This window comes from Eurytemora carolleeae, unplaced genomic scaffold, assembly GCF_000591075.1.
Source record: "Eurytemora carolleeae unplaced genomic scaffold, Eaff_2.0 scaffold245, whole genome shotgun sequence".
In the NCBI taxonomy this organism is placed as follows: domain Eukaryota; kingdom Metazoa; phylum Arthropoda; class Copepoda; order Calanoida; family Temoridae; genus Eurytemora; species Eurytemora carolleeae.
In genome coordinates this window covers 243,025-261,130 of record NW_019396390.1, presented here as the reverse complement: position 1 = coordinate 261,130, position 18,106 = coordinate 243,025, and the positions used below count along the sequence as shown (strand labels likewise).

General features: G+C 32.6%; 1 protein-coding gene across 1 annotated transcript; it reads right to left on the bottom strand.

Annotated features, from left to right (window-relative positions):
- Positions 1-4,381: 4,381 nt before the first annotated feature.
- LOC111702310 (uncharacterized) lies at positions 4,382-17,998 on the bottom strand. Its single transcript, XM_023473954.1, has 5 exons — positions 17,949-17,998; positions 7,770-7,863; positions 7,491-7,540; positions 5,314-5,392; positions 4,382-4,451 (listed from the first exon to the last, which is right to left on the bottom strand). The coding sequence occupies exons 1-5, from the start codon at positions 17,996-17,998 to the stop codon at positions 4,422-4,424; spliced, it is 303 nt and encodes a 100-aa protein (XP_023329722.1). The 3' UTR covers positions 4,382-4,421.
- Positions 17,999-18,106: the final 108 nt, after the last annotated feature.

Sequence of the window (18,106 nt, the reverse complement as noted above, 5' to 3'; positions counted from 1 at the left end):
CAAATAAATTTTCTTCTCTCAGGCTGGTGCGTAAACGACGATTTTTTTGTCGCTAGGTGTCGTTGGAGTCTGTTCCACTGTGAAACTCCAGAAGCATCGAGAGTATAAACAACTATGTGGCCAAAATATCGTCCTTTAAAGCATATTGAATGTGAAACAAGCAACAATTTTTATAAAATATCAACTGTATATATATGAAAATAAGAAAATGTCGTCTTCATTATCAAAAATCCTCGAAACAGGAATGAATGTTTTCAAAAAATATTATGAAATATCAACTGTATACGAATGCTTCGAAAAAAATCGATGATGATGAATAATTTGTTGGGAAATAAATTGATTTTTTTACGATCCGAGTTGTATATTGCAACTTTCTAAATTTGTATGGACGCTATTTTCTTCGGTATGAGTTGTTTTTATTGTATGGACGCTTCGTTCTTTCGACGTAAGCTACCCTCTTTTATTTTTCGCAAACATCCCCTTTAAGGTTTCATAACTTTACCACTTTTGACAAAAATACCATTACAATGAACAAACTGTAAGAATGATAGACAAGTAACATACATATTTTTGATTACAAAATAAGTGTACTGCAGTTTCTAGGTTAAATATATAACCTGGGTTTGTTTATATTCCACCCAGAAAAGAATTGAATCTTTGCCACAACTCAAGTTTCTAATCCCCATATAATTCAATCTGATGGCTAAAGAATTTTAGCCGCGGCTTAAATCTGAGAGGCGGCTCAAATACGGTTGGTTCCACTTAAAATTGTATTCAATGTTTCAAGGCGCTCAGTTGAATGCGGGTTTTTTGCGGATTTGAGACGCGGCTCAAATTCATTAAATTTGGATTCTGAAATATAAAAGAAACTAAGAAATGAGGGTTTCTGTTCTATTTTCCTTTGAACACAAATATTATTGAATGAGATAAATCTGTTAACTAAAATGTCAAAATATAAAAAATGGCTAATTTTAAATATTTTCAAGTCATTATCAAAATGCACTAATAATGATGCAATTAGACATTTACGCAAAATGCAATATATTTAAATCCATAATTTTGAACTTTAAGGGGCTGTAAGCGTAATTTCAAGTGACCTTTCATAAAAAGGTTTACAACAGCACCCTTACAAGCTTTGTCTGATCAAGTATGAGTTAGATATCAATCTTATAATTTTCAATTGTGATTTCTTTCCTGCAGGAATATTTAGAAATAAAAACTTCTAAACTGTTTCAAGGGTACCGTTGTGAATCAGGCATTGCAATCTTAGCATGTAGGTTAGCTTGAAATTACGCTTACATATACAGTATTTTTTGACAATGTCTCAAAATGTGCAGTGACGTATATTGGCAGAAAGAACTGTCACAAATTACTAATCTGTCATTCTTAATAATTAATGATTTGTGGGGAAAAAATAATTCTCTAATCAAATGTTCGAAATAAATTTGACGGATTAATCCATTTAGTGAATGCTGTCGCCCTTGTTTTACATTTAACTTATTTTCTTCTAAAATAACTGTAAACATAAGTTTTAGTGGACATTTTTATAAAGTCCAGTTTAATAAGGTACCCTTGAAAGCTCTGTTATAGCCTGTATAGGGACAAGGATAAATGACATGCCCAGTTCACAACGGTACCCTTGAAAGCTCTGTAGCCTGTATAGGGACAAGGATAAATGACATGTCCAGTTCACAACGGTACCCTTGAAAGCTCTGTAGCCTGTATAGGGACAAGGATAAATGGCATGTCCAGTTCACAACGGTACCCTTAAAAACTCTGTAGCCTGTATTTGGACATGGCTAAATGGCATGTCCAGTTCACAACGATACCCTTGAAAGTTCTGTATCCTGTATAGGGATTAATGATATGTCCAGTTCACAACGGTACCCATCAAAGCTCTGTAGCCTTACAGAAACCATGGATGAATTGATCACTTGAAATGACGTGCACAATAAGCTAAAACTAAATTACGTTCCTTGATAGTCTTACGTTCCTTGACTAGAATTAAAATTATAACGTTCAAGGTTTGCCCAATTTTCAAGGGGCGTTTTCTTTAGAGAGTTAAGTGCCCTATTTTTATAGGTATCTTTTTAATCTTTGTCTTTTTAATCTTTTTATATTTTAAAGAATGTTTAAAAACCAAACACTTCATCCTTTTGGTAACCGCCAAAAAAATCCTTGGAAAAAAGTTTCCGGAAAAAAATCCTAAAATTTCACACTAAGAAAGTTCTGTGTAAAAAAGTCCTTTCATTAAAAAGTCCCAGGAATCCAAAACACAGAACTTTTTTCCAGTGACTTTTTTTCCAAAGATTTTATTTCCAGGGTTTTTTCCAGAAACTTTTTTTCCCGGGACTTTCTTACATAGATTCATACTTTTTATCCGATCATAATAAAATTAATTCCACAATGGCTCTGGGTATGACTATGTGAACAAATTATTGGTCAACACTGCTTTGCATAAATCTCTTTGTCTCCTTGGGATGATTAGCCTACGAGGGAGAGCATTTTCCTACCTTACTGTACTTCAGTTGACAGGGATTTTTTAGTTATGTATTTTTCCAAAGGATTTTTCCCAAGTGGCAATTTCCCAAGGATATGTTCCCAAGTGTAAAGTTCTAAAATGTACAATTTCCCAAGAGGCAACTTCCCAAGTCTGTTCAATCCACAGCGCTCGGCCCCCAGCCTGTTCTAGCTGTGGGCTCGGCCCCCCCTAGCCAATCCTAGCCACAACGCTCGGCCCCCCATTGCAGCCTGTGGCGCCTCAGAGTGCCTAACCTAATCTTTGGGAAGTTGCCGCTTAAGAAATTGTCACAATTGGAAAATCGCCCTTGGGAAAGTACCTAACACCGTTTTTTCAATGTTTGGTTTTTTTAAACACTCTTTAAATCGGTAATTCTTGTAAATTTATGCAGCAGAGAAATTGAATATGCATGTTTTCAACGACACCGACGATAAACTTCACTCAGCTTAAATAGGTTATGAAGTACAATAGGTGGCAACAGAGAAATGGGCCAATTATACACGACGTCACAAGTGTAAAATATAACAATGAAAACGATATTGTATTCATTTTTGTTGACAGGTTTACCAAGTTTAAATAAAAAAGTGTAAAAACAGAAAATAAAGAACACTTAAATTACACTTAGTTTTCTGTAAGATAAGTACTTTATCCTAAAATTGTCAATATTATTAATAATTTTTTCGGACACAAAAACTGAAATGATACTTGTGACGTCAGAATACAGCTGTACTGAGAGTGTACAAATTCGACGCTGCCATCTATTGTACTAGAATCTATTTGCCTCTGCTAATCAAAACCCGGTTTAAATGGTTCCGTCGTGAATCCAGTCTGTAACTCTAAAAATAAGTTTTACTTAAATTACTTTGATAGTCCCTCTAAGTCTTGGTTTATCTGATAATAATTTTGAACTGACCTGTATCCACCAGATTGTTATTGGATAATCTGATCACATTGCTGTTATACCTAGATATTATAATGTATTTCTAGATTTAGGAGAACTAGGAGAACTAGAAGAACTAGAAGAACTAGGAGAACTAGGAGAACTAGGAGAACTAGGAGAATTAAGAGAACTAGGATAACTAGAAGAACTAGAAGAACTAGAAGAACTAGGAGAACTAGGAGAACTGGGAGAATTGGGAGAACTAAGAGAACTAGGAGAACTAGGAAAACTAAGAGAACTAGGACTAGGAGAACTAGGAGAACTAGGAGAATTAAGAGAACTAGGAGAGCTAGGGGAACTAGGAGAACCTGGAGATTTAGGCGAATTAGGAGAACTAGGAGAACTAGGAGAACTAAGAGAACTAGAAGAACTAGGAGGACTTGGTTAACTAGAAGTACTAGAAGAACTATGAGAACAAGGAGAACTAGAAGAACTAGGAGAACTAGGAGAACTAGGAGAACTAGGAGAACTAGGAGAACTAGGAGAACTAGGAGAACTAGAAGAACTAGAAGAACTAGGAGAACTAGGAGAACTAGGAGAAATAGGAGAACTAGGAGAACTAGGAGAACTAAGAGAACTAGGAGAACTAAGAAAGCTAGGAAAAGTTTAGGAAAACTAGAAGAACTAGAAAACCTTTGTAGGAGAACAAGAAACCCCGGAGATATAACACCATGAGTATAAAGATATTTACCTGCCAGAGGGAGATCGTCTTTGCTTTCTTAGACTTTTCCTTGGAGGTTTGGAGGGTATAGACTTGAGGGTTGAAATGTTTTTAAATGAATAATCCAATGGAGGGCCGTACTGTCCGCTGTTTAGATAGTTCTCCATACACAACTCTGGGTAGGTTCTCCTGCTTAGGTGATAATTGTACTCGGAGAAATATCCGTCCTTTCTTTGATAAAGTATCCGTTTCTACTTTCTATTCAGCTGTAAACTGAACTCAGAGCTGGATGTATTCTTCTAGTTCTGACGTCTAATGTGATCCAAAACCTAGTTTAAATAAAAGTTTTGAACCATATGTAGGTATTTAGAGGTCGGATTTAATGAATACGGAGAAGTTATTTTGGCAAGTTTATCTACTTCTCTATAATGCACTCTAGGCCACACGATACAAGAATTTCAAACTGGGACCGAATTTGATGAATTTGAGCGACGTTGCTGAACTCCCAACAGCCGGTTCAGCTTTGAACCACTGATTCAAAGTTAAAGATCCCAAGGAAGGATTTGAATCGGTGATTCAAAATTGAACCAACGGTGGTAGTTCACATTTATTAAATTCGGTACCTGTGGCCGACTTTAAAGAATTTGAGCGGTGGTTTAAATTAATGTCGCGGCTTAAATATGGTTGGTTCCACTTAAAATTGTATCAAATGTTTCAAGATTTAAGCCAGCGCTTAATTTAAACCGGGGTTTGGCAGATTTAAACTGCGGCTCAAATTCTTTAAATTCCATCTCTGGTTAAACCAATTCTTGCTTATCATTAATTTCAACCTCGTAGATGGTTTTTTTAGATAAGATGGAGTTTAGCTGCACATATTTTAACTTCTTAAACGACTTCTCAGTTCCGTTCATTGAACAGATTAGATCGTTAAGATTAATCTCATTCAAAAACGAGACACTTTTAAGTCTATATAGATTAAAATACAGATAGATAGATAGATAGATAGATAGATAAATAGATAAATTGCTAGATAGATCTATAGCTATACAGATTAATAAAATATTTAAGATGCCAGTAACAAGGCATAAAGAAATAAACGATAATCAATCAATCAATCAGATTAATAAATAGATAGATAGTAAATAAGAAAGCTAGATAAATAGATATTTATATAGATAGATATATAGATACCTGTGTTAGATATATATCAAGGAGCTCTCGCCTTTTTTCCGCGATTGGAGATGTCGAGACCCTTAACCGTTCTCTTAACCTAAAGTAGATATAATAAAATTTCTCTTAACCTAGAGTGTATATAATGTAATCTCTCTTTAACTAGAGTGTATATAATGTAATATCTCTTAACCTAGAGTGTATATAATGTAATCTCTCTTTAACTAGAGTGTATATAATGTAATCTCTCTTAACCTAGAGTGTATATAATGTAATCTCACTTTAACCTAGAGTTTATATATTGTAATCTCTCTTAACCTATAGAGTTTATATAATGTAATCTCTCTCTCTTAACCTAGAGATATAATGTAATCTCTTTAACCTAAAGTTTATTTAATGTAATCTTTCTTAAACGTTGTCTTAACCCAGAGTGTATGCACAGATACTAGAAAATGCATCAACTATTGACACAGGAACGATTTTAAAATGTCTTGAAGCTTTTACTTTTTCTAACCAACTTACTTCAAGTGTATAGTAAGTAAGTAGTAAGTAGTAGTATATGTAGCTCGGTATATAAAAGCACCAGTTTTTTAGGATTATTTATTTTATAAATTTTATAATTTCTGTGTGATAAAATAATAGCGTTTTTTTGCGGGGGAATTGTGTTCTTGCCACAAACTCAAATTGTCTAATCCCTATATTTTTTTGAACTAATGGGGTTTTTGATATTTCAAACTTACACTATTTGATTTAACAGAATTCTTAGTTTAAAGAACCGGGTTTGCAAAGATAAATTGATTAGAAAATCAGAGTTGTGGCAAAAACTCAACTTATCTTTCAAATGTTTTTTTTTGCACCAGAAGATGCTTAATCATTGTTTTGCGTCAGAAGGTGCTTAATCTTTTTTGCGTCAAAAGATGCTTATTTCAGTTAAGTTAGTTCGGTACTTTGTTTAGAAAGAAAAATATTTAATTTAAGACAATCAAATGTTGTGAACGACTCTCTTAACACAATTAAGAAAGTTTTTTTTTTTAAATTATTCATAACAATATCCGTTCATTTAGTTAACATCCATTAATCACAGCTTTCCAGGAAATGATTTTCCCTCTATTTTCATATTTATCGTTTATATAGACAATTAACTGAACTTTTGGACTGATTGTAAGGTTTCCAAGGAGAATCCAGAAAACGGTGAAACACATTGGACAAAAAGCCTAACTAATCAAATATAATTTGCCATTCGTGTTCTCAAAAATTGTTGATAAAGTTTGTAATAATTGCATCAAAATAGTGCCAAAACGTTTTGCAATTTCGGATAGATAAGTGATGATCTTATATAATTTGACATCTCTACGTCTAGTATTTGTAATGCCTAAAACTGTACATCTGTAGTCTGTACATCGTCGAAATTTCGTTCAAATTGAATTTCAGCAATTATCAAAAAATCTTGTCTTTTCTTTAGAAAGCTTAGAAAAAGAAGATGAAAAGATATTCAGCCTTTTTTATTATCAATTTTAACTTGAGAAAGTGTTTTATTTTATGGGAATTTACTGGTACGAACTTTAGACCTTACAACTTCTCATGTTTTTATACCTCCCAGCTAACTTGTTAAATTGCAAATCAGGAATTCAAACAAAGAGAATAGAATATATGTTAGATAGGAATTTACTAGAAAAAAGTGTAAAACGGCCATTTTGTTGTACTGTTTCCATACTGCAGGTGTACTTCACATATTTATGCTATATAACCGTTTGGGCCCTGGAATATCATTTTATAGAAAATCTAAAATTAATGTTAAAAGAGAACCAAATTATGAAATAGGCTGGTTTCATAATTGACCAATGATCATTTCACATAGACTCTATGCCTTTCACTTTACAAACGATGATTTTCCGTTAGAACTATAAATCAAATGATGTTTTTTATTCACCTAATTCATTATAAAGTTTATTTAACAGCTTTAAAAATTCGAAACTGAAATGAATAGTCTAGGGAACATACTGTAGTAATGTACTCTACTGCATATAATTTGTGAACATTTACATGATTTGTACACTTTGAACTCCCTTTCAGCCTGAAAGGGACTGGCAAAATTCATACCGAGGGATTCTCTAAATTCCCCTCTAATATATATTCTATTCTCTATGAATTCAAAACTTGTTTTTTGTACTGTACTGCACAAATGTAAACAAACCAACCTGTTTTCTTCAATATCTTTATTGTAAACTGTATTTCTGTCTATTCTTCTCTATACAAGGGGAACAATTTAATATTATGAAAAGAACTATAGTAAAAGGGGGTGCTGAGGGGAGATAGAATGGGGGGGAGGGGAGGGAGAGTTTGAAGGACATTTCGTGTTATTTTCCATTTAAATGTTGAGAAGTAAAACTGATTGTTTTTTCAAACAAAAACAAAAACAAATCAATATGAGGTTTTTAAACAAAAAAAGATAAAATATTTTTCATTGTCCTATGTTCCTTATTAATGAGCTGGGTTGGGTTTAGTTCTCCTCCTGCGCACTCCAGGATCAGCTCAATCCATCCTTCTTCTAGCGCAGTCAACCGGGACTCTCTGAAAACCAACAATTGTAATTATAACACCGATAATAATGATACTACTTCCTGAAAACCACAAGAAATTATAAAATCAATAATAATGATACTATACCACATTATTTAATGCTAATTATGCAACAGTAATTTAACTAATAATAATAATAATAAAAATGATAAAGTAGCATCAAAAAAATATTGTTTGTTTTATCCATTTTTTCCTTAAAATTATCCTTAAAAATAAAAAACCGTAAATATGTTTCTAAAAAATTAAATAACATCAATGTTGTGTAATAGACCTTTTCTACGAAATAAATATTTATATCTTAAAATCTTAAAAATTAACATTAATAAAAAATAGATATAATTACAACTGTATACAAGCAATTACTAGTTTGAGAACCCAGCGTTGCCAAGGATACCCATAGTTACTCCCGCCGTTTACACGCGCTTGGTCGTAAATTACGTGAATTACATCTACATATAACATTTGTAATCTTACATTTGTACATTTACAAATTACATTTGTAATCACACATAACTGTACATATAGATATAATATTTGTAATCACACATAAATGTACATATACATATAATATCTGTAAAGTTGTAAACTCTGTTTGTCTGTCAGTTTGTTTGTCCGATCATAACTCAGGAACCCTGGACCGATTTGTCTCAAACTTTGAGTACTGGAACTCGAGAGACTCACGGGAATGTTCTTAGCTTGGTTTTAAGATTCTAAGTTGAGTGGGTCGACTTTAATAGCGAAAATTTAGTTTCCCGGTAAAATCATTCAAATGCGGGTAAACGGTAAGAGTAACTTTTAGTTACCTAGTGGCAGCGCTGGGTTCCCAAGCTAGTAACCATATGATATTTGTAATCCTACATAACTGTACATATACATATAACGTTTGTAATCACACATAACTGTACATATATACATATAACATTTGTAATCCCACACAACTGTACATTTACAAATAATATTTGTAATCCTACATAACTGTACATATACATATAACGTTTGTAATCACACATAACTGCACATTTACATATAATATTTGTAATCCTACATAACTGTACATATACATATAATATTTGTAATCCTACATAACTATACATATATACATACATATAACATTTGTAATCCCACACAATTGTACATATATACATATAACATTTGTAATCCCAAACAACTGTACATTTACATATAATATTTGTAATCCTACATAACTGTACATTAACATATGATATTTGTAATCCTAAATAACTGTACATATACTATAACGTTTTTAATCACACATATAATATTTGTAATCCCACATAATTGTACATTTACATATAATATTTGTAAACCTACATAACTGTACATTAACATATAATATTTGTAATCCTAAATAACTGTACATATACTATAACGTTTGTAATCACACACAACTGTACATTTACATATAATATTTGTAATCCTACATAACTGTACATTTACATATAATATTTGTAATCCTACATAACTGTACATATACATATAGTATTTGTAATCCTACATAACTGTACATATACATATAATATTTGTAATCCTACATAACTGTACATTTACATATAATATTTGTAATCCTACATAACTGTACATATCCATATAACGTTTGTAATCACACATAACTGTAAATATGCATATAACATTTGTAATCCCGCACAACTGTACATTTACATATAATATTTGAAATCCTACATAACTGTACATTTACATATAATATTTGTAATCCTACATAACTGTACATTTGCATATAATATTTGTAATCCCAAACAACTGTACATTTACATATAATATTTGTAATCCTACATAACTGTACATTAACATATAATATTTGTAATCCTAAATAACTGTACATATACTATAACGTAAATGGCAGGACAAGGGAAATTTTGTGATTATTATCTCTAGAAATTTACTTCTAAAATTAGGATGACAAATAAACGCAGCAAATTATATCAAAAATCAAGACGACATTCAAGTCGTCCTGCATACTGTCATGTTTCGTGGGACACCCTGTATAATATTTGTAATCCTACATAACTGTACATTAACATATAATATTTGTAATCCTACATATAACGTTTGTAATCACACATAACTGTACATCTACAAATAACGTTTGTTATTACACAAAACTATACATCTACATATAACATTTGTCAACCCCATTAAGCTATAATTATTTCTTGCAACGAAGACACACAAGAGACAAGCTAGCGGACTAAACAAACACTTTTTCTATTATGTTTAATTGAATAATGGTGTGTTTACAGTATGTACTGGATATAATCAAACTGTCAATATTTCACTCAGCACGATATTGGGGTTTTATATTCTTATATTTCCCTCCGGGGGCAAATATTTTAAATGATTGGAATCTGTTGGCATGAAACTTTTCTATCCGCAATACAGGGGATACTAGTGGGGTAGAGAGATATATAGGGACACCTGGAGACATTGGAGAACATGAAGAACAAGGAGAACATGGAGAACAAGGAGAACATGGAGAACATGGAGAACAAGGAGAACAAGGAGAACATGGAGAACAAGGAGAACATGGAGAACAAGGAGATTATGGAGAACATGGAGAACAAGGAAAATATCGTGAACAAGGAAAACATGGAGAACAAGGAGAACATGGTGAACCTGCAGAACATGGAGAACAAGGAGAAAATGGAGAACAAGGAGAACATGGAGAACCTGCAGAACATGGAGAACATGGAGAACCTGCAGAACCTGGAGAACTAGGAGAACTTAGAAAATATGGCAATCCGGATAAATAGGAGATTTTGGATATTTAGGAGAAGTAGGAAAACTATGAGAACTAAAAGAACTAGGAAAACTAGCAAAACTAGGAAAACTATGAAAACTATGAGAACAAAAAGAACCAGGATAAATAGGAGAACTAGAAGAACTAGGAGAACTAGAAGAACAAGGAGAGCTAAGAGAACCTCTATGAAAAAGTGTACTGGAGAAACTGAAGAACCAAGGTTTCCAAGACGGTTGATTGAATAATACATGTCTAGGAGAACTAGGAGAAACAGGAGAAACAGGAGAACTAGGAAACTAGTAGAACTAGGAGAACTAGAAGAACTAGGAAAACTAGCAGAACTAGTAGAACTATGAGAACTAGGAGAACTAGGAGAACTAGAAGAACTAGGAGAACTAGAAGAACAAGGAGAACTAAGAGAACCTCTATGAAAAAGTGTACTGGAGAAACTGAAGAACCAAGGTTTCTAAGAAGGTTGATTGAATAATACATGTCAAGGTTACGAAACATTAATAATCTCACCTTCAACAATAAATATTGTTTCTGCATGACACTTTCAGGGTGTTTTCATGCAGTAGCAACAATCGTAATGTTTGCAAAAAAAATGTAATTTTTGCAAAAATATAAGGGTTTAAATTTATGTTTCAAGGCTTTAAAGATGTAAACTCGAATTTCCTAAGATTTTTCCAAATATCTTGAAAAAGAAAATGTTTTATGGTTAAAGGAGCTGATAACCTTACAGACCTTTTCATTCAAAATAATCTTAATTTCCTGCTTTTTTCAGGAAACCATATTTTTTTTCATTCTTAGGTTTTTTTTGCAAACTTTTAATGATTTATTTCATGACCTAAAAGATTCCAATTCTTTCTAAGGAATCCTTTATTTTTATTATCCTTGGCCTAGTTTGTGGGGATTGTTCCCTTGAGACTTTTTCCAGGTAAACCAGTTCTTTCAGAAAATAAGTTTATAACCTTGAATTCGTGATTAGTTTTTCAACTTATTAACTTATTAACTTTAAGGCGTTAAACGTTTAATTTGACGTTTTAAATTGCAGTTTGCAGAAATTTTTCAGAAATACATAGTTTAAAGTGTACTATGAGAATTCCGCTGTAAACCCCAATCCTGAGAATTGTACATCTGCTGCCACTTTAATATGTTAACTTGTCATATTATTGTATAATAAATATCACTAACTTATTACTTACTTAATTTGAATCCTAATTCCAAGTATTCTGTTCCGAAAAAAAGCTATGCGATATTTTATAAAAAGAATATAAAAATATAAAAAAAAAACATATAAAATCAAAAATATCTTTTTTGATTTAGTTTCCACAACATGTTTTTTAACTTCTTTATTTCAACCTTTCCGGTCCCAGTTTGTACTGTATAGATTAGACATTAGGTTGAATTTACTTTTACTAAAGGGTCAGAGGTGCGTGTGCGAAAATATTGGCACGGAAAGAAGTAAGTCTAAAAAGTTCCATTTAATGAAAACTGTATAATATTTTAAATTTACCAGAAATATAATTCGCTAACTTTAAAAAAAATGCAGTTTATAAGTAGTTCATTATTTATTAAACAATTGCAATTGCAAGTTTTATATGCACTCTATATTGTATTCGAGGAATTTCTACAGGCGTAATGTCAATTTAACCTCCAGGCAAAGATGGCAATGCCAGATTTACAACGGTACCATCAAAAGCTTTGTGTATGATCGAGTTTAAATTAGATATCCATGTATTTGTTAATTTAAACTGTTTATTCTCATTTGCGTTTTCTCTGCAAAAGAGAATTGCGCATTTCTTGCTTCTAACATGGAAGCTATGGAGAAATTCATAAAAGTAAATACTTTTTGAGTCATTTTCTATATTTTTATCAGATTAAGGTTTTAAGGTTTCAAGGTTTGCAAGGTTTCAAGGTTTCAAGGTTTCCCTAGCTTTGAGACTCAGTTTCGGAATGAAATAAAAATTCTAACCGATCCATAGCGTTCTTTGTTTGTATTTAACAGTCTCTATCTAAACCCCTCTCACTTCTTAAACAAACACTTTAATAATCCCTTTAAAAAAAATTGTTAATTGTAAAAATAAAAAGTGCTGAACAATAAGATTTATTTAAAGGAAATTTTCCCTGTTTAAAAGGAATAGTTTGAAAAGAATGAATCAAATTATTCTTATAGCAAAAAAAAACTTTTAAATGTTGTTAATTATGTATTAGAAATTTTTCTTTGTGCAAATTGGCAAGAATTAAAATAAGTGCAATTTTTGCAAGGTTATTGAGTTTTTGCCAAAAACCAATCCCTATATCTTTGCAACCTGATAGTGTAAATCGTATTTCAAACTTTCAGACTATTTGATCTAACAAAATTCATAGTTTGAAATATAAAAAGTCTACGACATCAGGTTGCAAAGATATAGTAATGAGACATTCAGAGTTTGTGGCAACAACTCAGTTTCTTTCCCTGTTGGTAAGCATTTAAAATTAAGAAAAACTTATCTTTTGGGGACAGTTTCAGAGCCGGTGAAAAATTGTCCTATGATCAAATGAAAACTTTGGCCTTGTCGAAGATACAGGGATTCAAGGTTATAATGCAAGGAAAATTAATTGCGGTCGCGTATACTCTGCGTACATATGGAAACCAGTTCTCTCTGGGCTGAATTTGTAAACAAGAATAGATGCATGATTGTTTGTTTAGTATCCGTGGAGGATAAAAGCATTTAATTTTGATAATTTTGATAATTCACATAATAGCTTCCGTTGACCAGAATATTGTATTGATTTTTTATGTGAAAGATGGATCCCATGTCAGGCTGTGACATCCATCTTGTGTGCATATTACCGCCCAGAGACAGTACATTGCAGTACAAAATATGCGTACACCTCTGAAATAACTTTCCTTGCATTACAACCTTGCAGGGATTAGAAAATTTCGTATATATTTATATTGCCATTCGAATCAAAATTCCATTTTGTGATTTGTCCTGTTCAATATGAATAAAAAAATAATTGTTAAGATTTTAGAGAGAAAAATGCAGAAGAAACAACTTTGTTTTATATATATCAAACATGGCTGAAAAAAAGATAATGATCTTGAAGTCAAAATTCTATAGAATTTCCGCTGGAAATTCTGACAGACTTGAAACTTTCTTCTATTGTCCTACATTCTCTCTATACGATTTCTTTCAAATAAATTAAAAGACGAGTTTCAATTCACAAGATTGATTATATTTGTGTAAACCTTTGTTTTTACAATCTAAAACATTTTTCATGCTTTAATGCGGGTTTGCATGAAAACAAGAAAACTAGGTTATTTTGTCACTTGAATACCTTCCTACCTTCCTACCTTCCTACCTTCCTACCTTCCTACATTTCTACCTTCCTACCTTTCTACAATCCTACAATCCTACCTTCCTACCTTCCTACCTTCCTACCTTCCTCCCTTCCTACCTTCCTACCTTCCTACCTTCCTACCTTCCTACCTTCCTACCTTCCTGACCCCTCCCCCTCCTGAATACCCACCTTGTTAAAATAAGTAGAAGGTTGTGTTCTAGTATGTTAAAAGAGAATGAGCTTGTGTAAGGTTCCACCAGTTTAAATATCGACCTGGAGTTTTCCAATTTGAAATTATGCACTCCAAACCAGGCCTCTAAACTACTTCAGGTCGGAAACAATAAAAAGTTGACGAGAATGCATTTCTCCGGGTGTCCTTGAAACCTAGAGAGATTGGAACCTATTTCTTTTAATTGATTGATTGATGAATAATAATATATCATGATGAACAATTAATCAAGATCCCCATAAACCTGTCAAAATACACGCAAGCTTTATCAAGTTGGTTCAAACCAACCCCTTGTAGCAGGGGGTAGCTGGGTAGCATGCAAATATCAATAGAAATACCTTCATACAATCTTTCAGAATAAATGTAGATAATTAAAATAAAGAAAATAAAAATTTTATTGTACTAACGAATTTTAACTTTAAGAGAATTAAAAATTTCATGGATTTTCCTGTTTACATTCAAGGATTTAAAAATATTTCAAAATCTTCAATCTCCAACGGCCCGAAACCTGAAACCTTCTTGAGGGTTATGGGAGTTCCAACAAAAAAATTGGACTCGATCAGAGTCGCATATGTCAGTGAAGCCGATAAATTTCAAATTTTGCGCGCCATTTAAGATTATTTACAAAAACGGGAGGGACTCTCTAAATTAAAAAATAAACGGTTTTCGATTTTTTTTCTACTATATCACAGAAAGAACGGTTTAAAAAGAAAATCAAAAGTGTGTCCATTGGATACTCAGATTAAGTAATCGGGATTACAATTTGTATGTTTACGTTTTGACTGCATGAGGGTGTACTTAGTAAAACAAAAATATTACGGCTTATAAACGGAGTAAACTTGTCCGTCTTCACTGTTCATCTTGCGGAGACATTATAGACAAATCTCTACAGCCATTTACCGTTTTAATAAAATAAACTCTAGCAGACATAATAATATTATTGCTTTTGAAATCAGGTATTACAATGCTAATTCATGACAAAGACGATATCGAATTCGTCACTGAATTCCCATGTTTATTGGGACACTCTGTACATAAGTGAATCCTTATCAATTACCATACTTTACAAATTCATTGAAATCCAGCAGTGCTATCATTTTATGCATTAGGATAAATTAAATGAGAAATAAAAAATAAATAATCTTGAAGAATTAATGTATGTACATATATTAACTTAAAAGTTTTCAGTATTTTTAAAATAAATTTACAGTCAGCGCACAACTTTTTACATAGTTCTAATAAATTGTTAGAATATTGTATTTAAATGTTTTATTTTGCTAACAATATATTTTGTATACTTTGATTTTAGTCAAGATCTTCTAAAGCTTTCTACTAATAACCCTGGACATGAGTAAATTAATGGCTTGGCTCATGGCTTGGGTTGTATGAGTCATGAGGGCAAATTTCTAACTCATTATTTATATTATTTATTTATAAACATTAGAACTCGTTCTATATATTTTAGTTGTGTTTAAGATTTTCTTTAAAATGTTGTTGTAGGTATAAATAAACTTTGCTTAATCATAAGCAACATTTGTGCAAATTTTAAAATTTGCAAATACAGAATCAGTTTTAGCCATTTTGTACAATATTTTTACCATGAAAAAAAAGTTTGCACAAGAAGAAAATAAAAATTTCAGATTTCAACCCCCCCCCCCCTATTCCATCTAGAAAATTCTGCAATTTCCTTATCAAACTATGCGCTTTCTCCATATTTGAGTAAACCGGAAGTCCTAAACGATTCAACCGGAAATAGAAACATAATTAACAATTCCAAGGTCAAGTTCAATTCCTAAAGAGGCCTCCATTCCGTACCGTCCCGGCCTCGTAGTGCAGAAGCACGTATCCCGGTACAGTACAAAAGACGTGCCGACACGACATTTTTATGATAAAGTGATAAAAAAAATTTGAAAATTTAAAACCTTTGATTTTAGAAAAAAATCCAAAAGAATTATTAAGATTTCTTAAGTTGAAGTAACTCCCATTCTGTTCGGGTTTACGACGCATAATGGAAACTACGTATGAACCATAAGTTATAAATAATTCAGAAATGTTTGATTGATCATCCAAATAAAACTGTTTATGATTCCCCTCGAGGAATGTATCCCGAGGAATGTATCCCGAGGAATGTATCACCAGGAATGTATCCCGAGGAATGTATCTCGAGGAATGTATCCCGAGGAATGTATCCCGAGGAATGTATCACGAGGAATGTATCCCGAGGAATGTATCCCGAGGAATGTATCCCGAGGAATGCATCCCGAGGAACGTATCCCGAGGAATGTATCCCGAGGAATGTATTCCGAGGAATGTATCATGAGGAATTTATCCCGAGGAATGTATCCCGAGGAATGTATCCCGAGGAATGTATCCCAAGGAACGTATCCCGAGGAATGTATCCCGAGAAATGTATCCCGAGAAATGTATCCCGAGGAATGTATCCCGAGGTTAGAACTTTTATGATTTTCGGGATCAAGCATTTCTCGAACAAATGTTATATACTTTAATATTTGAAAAAAGTCCAACAAAAAAGTGTAAAATAGCAAATGCTAAATTCGACCGAGTTCCAAAATTTCTATCTTTCTACCTTCGTCCCCACCCCAAAAGGGGTGTTTGTAAATTATAAAAAGAAACATTTGTAATGTGTCTGTTTTGATATTTCAAACTTATACTATTTAATTTTAATCTATAAAAGGTGCAACAACTTTGGGTTCAAAGCTTAGAAAATTTGAGTTTGTGGCAGAAACTCAGTTCCTTTTTAGTGAGAAAGAAAGGCGCGAAACCTGCGGTTTAGAATTTTGTAATTTGAAATTTATCATCATTATTTCTCGCATCATTTAAATAAGGCCAATTTTTATTTAACTAATTGTTCTAGCTTGCTTGCGGTTTCCTCCATCAAGTTGGATCAAATATTAATACCTTTTAAAGGAGTTGGTTGTCAGTTGTTAAATATGGGTGTGAAACAAGTGAGTCACTTTTAGGACCTGATTGGTCTTTCAAGAATTTTATTCGAAGTACCGGGCCAACTTTTAGGCAGCTAGAGCAAGTTGTACACAGTAGCAGTATATATATACAGAAGCCGGAAAAATATCATTAAAAACCAAATGAGTTTTCTCCTTCTAGGAGATTACTGCACAGTGGTGCTACATTGATTGGCTTGTCGAATAATCAGATCTACATAAAAATATAACCATGGAGAACTATCTGTCTTATTATATTCAAAACCGTTATTTTATCTGTTACATAATAGTGTACTCAAATCATGTTGTAATTAAAAAAATCAAATTAACTATGCCAGTTTATGCAATTTTCGTTTTCATAATAGTTGGTAATTATAAATTATACAGGTCAGATATGTTTATTTAGCTGATGAGGAAACCAAGTAATATCACGATAAAAACACAGAACAGAACACAGAACAGAACGCAGAACAGAACACAGAACAGAACACAGACCAGAACACAGAACAAAACACAACAGAACACAGAACAGAACACAGAACAGAACACAGAACAGAACACAGAACAGAACCACAGAACAGAACACAGACCAGAACACAGAACAAAACACAGAACAGAACACAGAACATAACACAAAACAGAACACATACTAGAACACAGGACAGAACACAGAACAGAACACAGAACAGAACACAGAACAGAACACAGAAAAGAGCACAGAACAAAATACAGAACAGAACACAGAACAGAAATAATGTTATTTTGAATTTTATTTTTGACTTACATTTGTTTAATCCTAATCTCTCTGTTAACTCTGTACGAGGTCTCTGACATGACTACTTCGGTATATAGAGGACATGGAGGTTTATGTATAGAGGACGGAGAGGGTTCATGGGACGGATTAGAGGCCCTTAAACCGAGGCTTATGCAATAAACTAATGT